We start from the raw sequence: 10,456 nt of genomic DNA, 5'->3' as shown, positions 1-10,456 counted from the left end.
AAGGGAATAAGGCTTACATAATGAGCAGTAAGACTATAAGGAGTCACCTTGTCATAAAACTTCAACAGAAACGAGCTAAGTACAAAATTTGTGTAAAAATAATCTAATGAGAAAATTACCATCTTTCCTTTTAGCGCAGCTAAAGTGATCAACATCAATGCATTTCCATTATTTTCAAATTTTTAATAGGAGTATTCAAAGCATACTAACGGCGGCACTGCTCAAGCATAATCTTAAAGGCAAGAATTAGTGAGTGCACATGGTAAGAAATAATTATTTCCTTTAGCTAAAAAACACATATTTTAAATATTCATGAGAAGAAATGAATTATTCCATTAACTAGAAATGTACATACTTCGGCTGTTCATATCCATGTAATATGGATGAAAGCGAATTTGAGATGTTCTCACCTGCAATGCCCATGGAATATGCATGAACAGATAGTTACAAAGTTCTTTTACAGACTATAACTTATTGCCGTGGGTAAATACATAAATCACCAATCAAAGAATAATTTACAGCAGTTTTAGGTCTGTAGCAGACCAGACAAACCCAAGACCAAAGAGAGGCTGTACAATTCTTCTGAAATGCATGTTATGCTTTCCAGCATGCATACAGTAACTTTGCTCCAGATGGTCACAACCCTATAGGCACACGTTAAATAAATTATAGATCCTTAAGGTGAAAGTTGTTTGAGAACTGTTGGTAATGGATTTAGAGAGGTGAAACGTAAAAGCAATCTTGAAAATTCTCTCTAATTTGTTCTCATATGTCACACAATGGAAAATGAGCTTATGGTAACAAGCTTAAAATCTGCCTCTAATCTACACTGCATCCGTACACTATATTTCACAAAGGAAAGGACTTAGGACCTTCCTTTCTCAAATTTTGAGTTTAAATAAAGTTTTTAGAAGTAAAAATCCTCCCTTTGGCATAACAGAATGACACTAAGTATGTTAAGAGAATATGGTTCACAACATTGTAGTTCAATCATATGTTGCGGTTAACTACAGGTCTCTCTCGATCTTTGGCCTTTTATGTGGCGGTTCACATTCTGAAGTTTGTTCTGCAGCCCTTACTTGCCCTTGTAATTGATGATTTTGTGAGGACTCCTCTTGATTGTGACTGTGCTCCTGGTAAAAAAATTACATTAAAAAGAAAAGCCCATGAGTATAAACTATGAAGTCACATTTAATAATAAAGGAAGTGTTTCCAATCTATTCATCATACGCTAACATCACTTTGCAACATATATGAAAATAGGAATATAGTAAAAAAATAAAATAACTGCAATGATTATTTGTGAGCATCATTTCTGACCTTGGCATTAGTTGTAACCCCAACTGTTCCACTCTGCCTACCAAGGTCAATCTGCACTGATATGTTTGCTTGTGAAAGATCCAAACCTGAACTCCGCAATGCTTGCGTTAAAGTATCCAACAGCCTGTCAACCCACTAATGTCAATACAAGGTATAATGTTTTGTATATAAAACAGAAAAAATGTGTTAGTCAAGAAGAAGGATTTAAGTTTGGAAGTGCTCCCTAGGCACTAACAATGTCAAGTGAAATGGTTTCTTTTTCTCTCAAATACAAAGCACAATCGTAATCAACTTTTACTTTAAAATAATCAGAATATTGCTTTTTTAGCATCTTTGAACAAATTGAACTTTATTGAGTGTCGACTCTACATGGAATGGGTTAATAAGAAATAAAAACATTGAATTGGTTTGAACAGAAAAGCATATCAATTTTCATTCTACTGCAAATCAAATAAAAGTGCAAAAAGATTAATGGGACAACAAAATTCTCAAGAAGAAATGAAAAGATAATGCAATTGCAAAATAATTTGAGATGCACAAGAGGTAGGAGGAAATGTTTCTTAAGAATGGAGAAAAGCAAATTAATTCGAGGTTGCATTGAAAGATGAAACAAAAGTACAAAAACAGAGACAAATGACATACAACAGTAAATTCAAAAAGATTGGGGCATTTATTTTACTTCTTGAGGTGGAACCTGATTGTTTTCTTGAGTTTAAAGACAAACTTTCTTTCAATTTTCAAATGCAGAAATTCATTTTTCTTTGAATTTCAAGAAAATGAAAATCAGAACAAGTTCAAAGAAAAATGTTCCTGCAATTACTTGTTCCATAATGGGATTGTACAGAAATATCTTATGATCATTCTAAAGAAATATCTTACAAGTTATTGCTATCATATCTTTGATTCTGTATAATTTGTACGTTTACTTTAATTGAATATCTTTTGATCCTATGTGACCCAAATTATCCGTGAAGAAAAGTGGATGGAGCACAGTTGTTTCCAATTAGATATTTTGAAAATGACAACTTGTGAAAGCAATCTGAAAAAATTTAATCTTCCCAATATAATGCAAAATCAACAAAACATAATTTAAAGACTTCCATTTATAACTGTAATCTTTATGTCACAAAATAGTACTACTTATCTAATCTTCAAATTATTCAGGTTCTTCTTCCCCAACCAAGCATATGGTCTTCTCCAACAAGGAGATGATGCTAAGCTGGTATAAGATGTTGGCAACAGTTAAATGTAGTTAAGTTATCATCACATGAAAATTCCTACTTCCGAATCCAGCCACTCACACAATAAGGACATGAGAACGGAAGGTCTTTATTATCTTCTTTGATGAGTTTTGCTGAAATTTACCCCTCATAAGCTCTTCCAGCTCTAAAGAGACATATAGTACCTCATCCAATGATTCTGTCTAGTATAATGAACATATCTATCTTATGATTTGCAAACTCTAAATTTATATTGACTGGCATGTACAATATGTCTAATAGGAGAGTAATTAGAATTATCTAAATGCCAATTTTCCCACTTCTTTTAATTGGCTCCTCTCAGATGAGATTAAGCACATCCAGACTGGAGTGCAACTTCCTAGAGAGCTAAATTTACCTAGCCTGCCAAGTAAACCTTTCTACCTATGGTTGTAATTCTTTGGATTCAGCAATATCAATCTCCTATATAGATAATATATTAGCTTGATCAGAGATATGTGCATAAAGGTGAATCTATATCTCACTTTGTGCTTGAAACAACATATGTTTGTTCCTCATCTTTGCCAACAGCAATTTTCATTTTGCAGACGAAAGGCTAAAGTGCAGTCTATACTTGATAAGAAAATATTTTCTGACCAAAGAAAACTAAATGTACGAATTTCTGGGGGAGCACCTTGATGATCTATTTCTAAGAGTTGTTATTCGTATGTCAAGACTCAATACCAATTTGAATCATGTTAAGAGAGTTTTAAGAGTTTGGTATATCTTTGAAAATCAGCCTGCTGTCGACCAAGCTCAGTGAAAGAGGGAAAAAGACTAATGGAAAGCAGAGAATGCATAAGATACCACCAATAGTATTTGTCATGGATCTATGGGTCAAAGAAGTAATAAAATTTCGAACAAAAACTAAATGCATATCTACTCATAGTTTGTCTCATAGATAATTCAACACAAATGGCCATAGTAGTTTGTCTCAACTCACCCTTGGGAGTAAACACTTGAAACATTTATGACACCACCTTGAATCACAAGTTGCTCCTGTTCATTGGCAGGCAGTTGAGATTCATTCACCCTATGTTGGTCAGGAGAAGATGATTGTGGCTGCAGCTGCCTACTTGCTAGTTCAGCTTCTGATTGAGACACAGATTGAGATAACCTGTTATTAAGACATATATTTGAATACTGATCTGGCTTACATGCTGACTTTGTATCTAAATTTTCATCTTTCACTGGTATCCCTCCATTCTGGCCAGAATCTTGTGGGATTGAAGATGGTTGAGATGACCTTCGCTCGGACCACTGAGTTTCAAGTCCACTCATAGTTTTTGCCACATTAACAGTATTTTCTTGAAAACGCGGCAGAAGGACAGATGCTGTAGAATTTCCATCTTTTTCCCTGTCAAAAGTGAAGGCATTAACTGCCATACAGCCAGATGTTATACCTGGAACAGTCGGTAAAGAGTGAATTTCAGACACTGCCTGTGTCTTAGGATGAACAGAATGTGTCAAGTTCCTTCCAAATGGAGAGTACATAGATTGTTGCATGGAAAGAGTAAGGGGAACCGGCTTGTTGAAAACCCCAGAATTTTCCTTTTCTCTGTACGTTTGACAGCCAGGGCTAAGTTGAGTTGACTTGTTAGTCTGCATCAGACTCTGGGAATTTGGGTGCATAGCTGTACCCGCAGTGTTCATTTCATCATGCATTGTTGCATTTGGAGTTCTGGGCTTGTTTGGTTCAGCAACTTCACTGTTTTGTTTTGAATCTAAAACAGCACTAGCAATAGTTCGACAGCCATCCACAGGCAATTCTCCATGGACTGGGCTTTTCTGTCTCGAATAAACAAAATTTTATCAGCACAAATTTATACACTGCACATTTCAAATATATTTTGACATCAACATCGTGGTACATATATTATTTCAAAATACGCAAAATGAGTGAAGTTTTTGCTACAAGTAGACCATATGGCATTTGAAGAGTGGAATAAGCTTCGTAGCATTAATTATACTGGGCTTAGAAATAAACATGAGGACTGTAAGAAAGGACGCCTAAAAATGAGCACAGAAATTTGTACTCTAGGACCTAAAATAAAGAGCTAAGAATAACAAATCCCTCTTCAAATCATAGCAAGAAACAAAAATATTCACCTTGCATAAATCCCAGACCATAGTTTTCATTCTTTCCTGGTTCCAGCTTTGCTCTGTTGCCTCATACTTTCGGACCTTTTCTTGTAAAGATTGAATGTATTCAATAACCTGACCAAGACATGCAAATCAAGTTATGGACTCAAGCAAAACTGTGCTCTGAAATACTACATTGTTCATGGGCGTCTATAATTCATTTCACAAATTAGAAAGAAAACCCAATAAATCCACATAGGATTACCTCAAGAAGAAAGGATGCTTTGTCTCTCTTTTGATCACTGTGCGGCACCAAATCTCTTAATGTCTGAAACCTGAATCATTAACAACACAGGCAACTTGTTACGTTAGAATTCTAAAATCATTCTGCAGGCACTCCCAAAAACTAATAAACAAGATATTCACTAAACTTAAAAAAGATTACCCATTATCATTAAATTTTGGGTACAATATTCTAATCTAAACAAGTTTTTGCAAGATGTATTAAAATCCAAGCATATTAATGATACATACAAGTTGTTTGGTAAGTATTGCAGTATTGTGACCCATAAGCATGACAGAAAAATGAGTTTTTGAATCGCACAATAAATTCCACTGTCATACAAAACAAAACTCTGCTCTCTCTTATCATGGTCACCTCTCTGAGTCTTAACAGGCTCAAGCAGAGTTCAGAACAGATCTTTATTTTGGAACATAGATGATGACAACTTTAAATTTTATCTTTTGTGGACAGATTCATCAGATCCTTTTAACTTAGCCTATTACCATTCTAACATCTCCCACCTCAGCATATTCTATGAAATTTACTGGAACTCTTTGTAAATCAAAAAGTGCCTCAACGCAAGATAAAGTCACTAGGCATTTTGAAGAGGAAGAATGAATTGACGGACATAAATGCAGAGAAAGATTTGCAAAAAGAAGCTTCAGAAAAATCCCTTAAGTACAGAATAAAATATCATGATAAAACTCGATCTGCGTGCAATAGGATGCCTTAAACATAGATTATAGAAGCTAAACAAATTTAGAGAAGAAGCCTACAAATTCAAGGGAGCTGTTTTAGTGCCCTTAAAGCAATTGAATATTCTATTTAACCACCTTCAAACATGAAAGCTGTCAAACTTTTATGAACCTGAACATTGAAAACATATGGATAGATCCCACACTATTTATACTTTTAGGTTAAAGTAGATAACAAAACACCTTTTTTAAAGTACCGACACAATTGATATTGCAATGTTGGTCCTATTGTTCATGAATAGTTTTCTATGGGCATTCAAAGTCTTTAGCTTCTCTCCTATATATATGTGAAACCCTACTCCATTCTATCCCATTGCACTAGCTACCAACAATAAACGAGGCCATACTTGAACATCGACAGGAATTGCAAAAGTCAGGCTCACTTGTCATAAGAATGACCTAAATTAAAAGAAGGAAAATCAAGCTAGAGCCGGAGGATAAATTTTATGCTCCAATTATTAGAAACCGGATTAGGTACATTAGGCGTACAGTTTGACTCGTATGATTTAAGGTTGAATGCCACAATACCAATCATAACGGCCAGAAAATTAAATCAATTGGAGAACATCAGAAGATGGTCCAGCGGCTAGAATGGCAAAGGGTTAGGATGACGACTTGGCAAGATCCTATATTATATTTTAAGTATAAATGCATGATTAATTGGACTATAAAACTTATGAAAATGTTGTGGATGAAAGTGATGACCTTCTTGAAATGAATGCACACAAGTAAATTCATTTGAGATGCAAGACTGAAGAGAGAATATGCAAGAGTGCATAAAGAATAGAACCAAATTCATTTGAGATGCATGACTGCAGAGAGAATAGAAGCAAATTCATTTGAGATGCAAGACTGAAGAACACCAAAGGTATAACTCACCTATCATTGATCTTGCTCCGTCTGCGCTGCTCAGTTGCAGAGTGCTTGGACCTGGGAGTGTTGGCTCTCTGATCATTGCTTTTTCCATCTACCTTTGATGGTGCTTCACCTGAAATAAAATATTATCGCTTCCAATGTAAAACCTTCGTGAAATGCACTTACATTCTGCAAGAAGCAGAATTTCTCATAACTAAAAATCATATGCAAAAGCATATAGCTCTTAGCAAGTTCAAAACATGTTCCATCAGATCTTCAAATAATGAAGGCACACAAATAAGAAGAAAAATTAAGAATTTTTTTTAGAGACTAAATAGATCTAAGAGTAAAAAGTGGTGAACATCGAGCAAAGTATGCATGAAAACGTATGAACCCACACAAAATGTGTACCATATTTTATCACTCCACTGTAAGTATTTTTCTATTTCAAAGAGGACTCAGGCAACATTTACACACAGACTAACAACTCACTAGTCCCAAACACTGACAACAAAAAATGTCTCTGCAATACTAATGACCACAGTTTTGATTCACTACTGATAAGCGGCTCTAATCTTAACTGTAAATTACTCGAGTATACCAGTAATGCATCGATTTTATTTGGGTTGTACTAACAGAATGTCAATCAGATAGCAGCTTCTTAAATTGTCCCCGAAGAATAACGAAACCCATTTTAGGCTGCAAGTGATTTCAATTTATATCATTAAAAAGCTTCCCTTGAACTTACACATGGAAAGAATCCCTACGAGACATGAAACCAAAAGGAGAGCAGATTTTTGCTTGTTTCAGATACCTTTGTGAGACAAAATTTCCTTCCGATTCTCTCGATTTCGATCCACATACTCATCATCTTCATCTTCATCATCTTCTGAAATTGGTTTCATGGACTTCATCATCTCAACAAAACCTTGCCCTGTTTGCGGCCGCTGTCTGGAAACCAGAAAATCCAAAATCTTGTTTATGCAATTGGCTTAACATATTAAAATGAAAAAGAAATTAAAAGAAATTTGAAATAACAGGACACGAAAACGTCATACGATGACATGTACTCACTTGCTTGAGGAAGGAATTGGCTGTTGAATGACATCAACCGAGTTGAGACTGAATGCATTCTTGGCAAGGAACAAGTCTGTTTTTGATCTAGCAGCTGGCCAATACCCATAATCTGCGAAATAACCATAAAACCAAAAATAATGATCAAATTTAACCTACATTTAATAGATTGTGTTGCAGGGGAACTGAAAAATGGTTAAGAAAAAACACGAACCTTTAGCTGCATCACTTTTGGCATGCGGGTCAGTGGTTCGATTCCCCTCTGGAACACGAACACGTTCTTCCCACAATGCGAATGCCGGTCCTCCTCCTACACCATAATTGTTCATAGCAGATGTAACCCTGGCTGCAATTTCTGGTTTGGCTTCCGTTGCATTGACATGAACCATGGGAGAAGGAGGCGGAGGAGGACCGGCTTCAGATTTGCCATTGCTCTGTCCATAAGCCGAAATGTGGCTTATGCTGTAAGTACCAATACCGCCCGGAAGAACATGCTCAACAGAGGAGGTCGACGTGGCAGCAGAACCCTCAGCGGATGAAACCTCTGAACCCCGGCTGTTATTATTATTACTAGTCCTCCCACCCCTTTCAAGGGGTTGTAAGAAATCCTGCGTTGTAAGATATGTGGTGGAAAGTCCTAGAAGAAGAAAAAAGCAATTTTAGGCAAAATTCGTGTACATTAAGCAAAATAGAAGCAAATTTCAGAAAAGATTCGTCTTAAAAACGCCCGGCGGATGGCTTACCTTGGTTAGATCTGTGTTCTGCTGCTCTATTTAAAGAGTTGGAGCTCCCGTATAATGAAAGGAAGTCGTGAGGTGTTTTCGATCCTGCGACCGCACAGTAATTTAACTGAAAATTTACGCGCCATTACCAAACTTAACAATAAGGGCTAGAATTTAAAACAAATTTACCTTCAGAAGAGTGTTGAGGTTGCGGAAGCTCCATCAAGCGCCTGTTAGGGGGAGATGTTCTCAAGTCGTGGAACGAAGAAGAATATGGATTTATCGGCACGGAATACGAGAGATCTGCGGATCGGAGACCGGGCGACGAAATATACACTGATTCTGATGCTGCTGCTAATTCCTTCGAACCTCCTAGCGTTGTTACATTGAGCCGAGAAGACAAAGCCATTTCATGTTTCTTCTCTAAAGCCAACAACCTTGAGCGCAATTAGCGCAAAGCAGTCTACAGCTTTGAAATAGTTTGTGTTTACTGCAATTCTATGAGCCTTCAAGCTTCAAAACTCCTTTCTACTCGATTTTGGAGACTCGTTCTGATAATCCCGTTACAGTAAAAACTACTTTAAAAAGAAAAACATTCTAGTATGAAAATTTGGCTACGCTTTGCAAACACTGGCCAACATTAGCAACCATAAGCCACCAACACAACTAAATTAAAGCGCATTCTGCTTCAAATTCTCACAAAGACGGACAAATTGGACCGTATTATCTGGCTCAGCTGTTTCAAAAACGTCCCTGTCGGACAAAAATTCAAACATCACACTTAAAGATACTTTATCTGATCAACCTACGCCTGCCTCCGGAAGAAATCATTTCCCCGAGCACAATTCCTTCCATCACCATTACACCTGGAATATTCTTCAATTCTCTTCCTATTTCAGCAAGACTTCAATCCAAAGACGCACTTTCTTCGATTCACGCTAAATCTGCAGCGAAAATCATGAGCTCACAATCAGGCGTTATAATCTGAAAAGATCTACAATTGTTTTCGACTGAAGGGAGCTCGAACCCGCAACGTATGTTCCTGAAAAGCAATTAACACCTTATCTTGTGAATTAAATCAAGGCATTCACAAAGCTCGCCACGCTACGTGCACGTGCAAAGCCGAGCAAAGCTCGCCATAGCCAGCACTCCTAACACAAAAAAGCATATTGCTCTTCCCGCCTCAAAAACACCATTCACAATCAATGAACACAAACTCTCATTTACCTTCTCAATTCTCGCCACGAAAGCGCCAAATCCACTGCCGGATTCGATCCCTGGCCACGCGCAAACCAAATATCTACACAAAACACCCGCAAAACTCCTAATTCCTCATCAATCCAGGTTCGATCCACGCAAGGCCTAAAACTTCCAGAGAGCTTTCCAAAATCTTACTTCACACTCGACCTCGCTTGCTCTGGCCCTCCCTCTCCCTCTCAATCATTCACCACGCAGAGCTGCAAGCTAGCTGGGCTGGGCTAACCCTTTTTCCTTTATTTTAAGCCCACGTTAACGGCGTCAAGTTGCGCCGTCGCCGTCCGCGTTGTCACTAAACGCCGTTAAGCGCACACACCCCGTTAAAATTCAGGAATGGCGGCTGACGTCATGTTATAGTTGACGTATGATTGCCGTTGACCTCGATATCCAGTTTAAAGTCGTTGAGCGTCTACCGTGGTTAAGTGGATGACGTGGCAATACGCTATATCATTTGGCTTTTTCTCACTGTAAAGATCACGTGCGGTTTCGAGTGGGGCAGCAAATACTATTTTAATTCTTGGTGTGCAGCATCGCAGTGAAGTACATTGGCCCGTGAGCCCGCACCTGCCCCTGCCCCTGCCCTTGCCCCTGCCCCTGCACGCCCAAAATCTTTGCTCTCTCGTACTCTGCCTAATAACGTTTTCTCATGGCTCTTTGTTTTTTTCCTCCATATTAACCCGGCCATGAAATTAAACATTACTCTTGCATGAATGAATGTTATAATCATTGACATAAGTAGTGTAATGGTGAAAATTGTATATTTTTATATATTGTATATATGTTTTAATTTATGCTTTGGTTTGTTAGGGTTAGGTTGTGACTCATAGGTAAGATGGTCTATTTTGTATA

The 10,456-nt window shown here is 37.3% G+C and overlaps 1 protein-coding gene across 2 annotated transcripts; it reads right to left on the bottom strand.

The window, feature by feature from the left end:
- Nucleotides 1-313: 313 nt before the first annotated feature.
- On the bottom strand, nt 314-9,812 carry LOC131029303 (transcription factor BIM1). 2 transcript variants are annotated; one of them, XM_057959741.2, is made up of 12 exons: nt 9,578-9,812; nt 8,540-9,392; nt 8,372-8,455; nt 7,843-8,265; nt 7,629-7,740; nt 7,369-7,505; nt 6,579-6,687; nt 4,927-4,996; nt 4,689-4,796; nt 3,523-4,367; nt 1,321-1,444; nt 314-1,133 (listed from the first exon to the last, which is right to left on the bottom strand). In XM_057959741.2, exons 2-12 carry the CDS (start codon nt 8,757-8,759, stop codon nt 1,008-1,010), a joined length of 2,358 nt encoding a protein of 785 aa, XP_057815724.2. In that variant the 5' UTR covers nt 8,760-9,392; nt 9,578-9,812; the 3' UTR covers nt 314-1,007. The 2 variants fall into 2 exon arrangements, with proteins under 2 accessions (XP_057815724.2, XP_057815730.2); XM_057959747.2 differs by having other exon boundaries at nt 8,540-9,294.
- Nucleotides 9,813-10,456: the final 644 nt, after the last annotated feature.

The sequence above is a fragment of the Cryptomeria japonica genome, chromosome 3 (assembly GCF_030272615.1).
Source record: "Cryptomeria japonica chromosome 3, Sugi_1.0, whole genome shotgun sequence".
NCBI classification, from domain to species: domain Eukaryota; kingdom Viridiplantae; phylum Streptophyta; class Pinopsida; order Cupressales; family Cupressaceae; genus Cryptomeria; species Cryptomeria japonica.
This window is presented reverse-complemented; position numbering and strand designations above follow the sequence as displayed.

What these genes read in the sequence shown, in the direction of transcription:
- LOC131029303 (XM_057959741.2), bottom strand. Translation starts at nt 8,759, where the DNA reads ATGGCTTTGTCTTCTCGGCTCAATGTAACAACGCTAGGAGGTTCGAAG. An exon ending in CGGAGCAAGATCAATGATAG is followed by an intron (nt 4,997 to 6,578) that starts GTGAGTTATACC and finishes TTAATGATTCAG; the next exon opens with GTTTCAGACATTAAGAGATT. An exon ending in AAGCATCCTTTCTTCTTGAG is followed by an intron (nt 4,797 to 4,926) that starts GTAATCCTATGT and finishes TGTCTTGGTCAG; the next exon opens with GTTATTGAATACATTCAATC.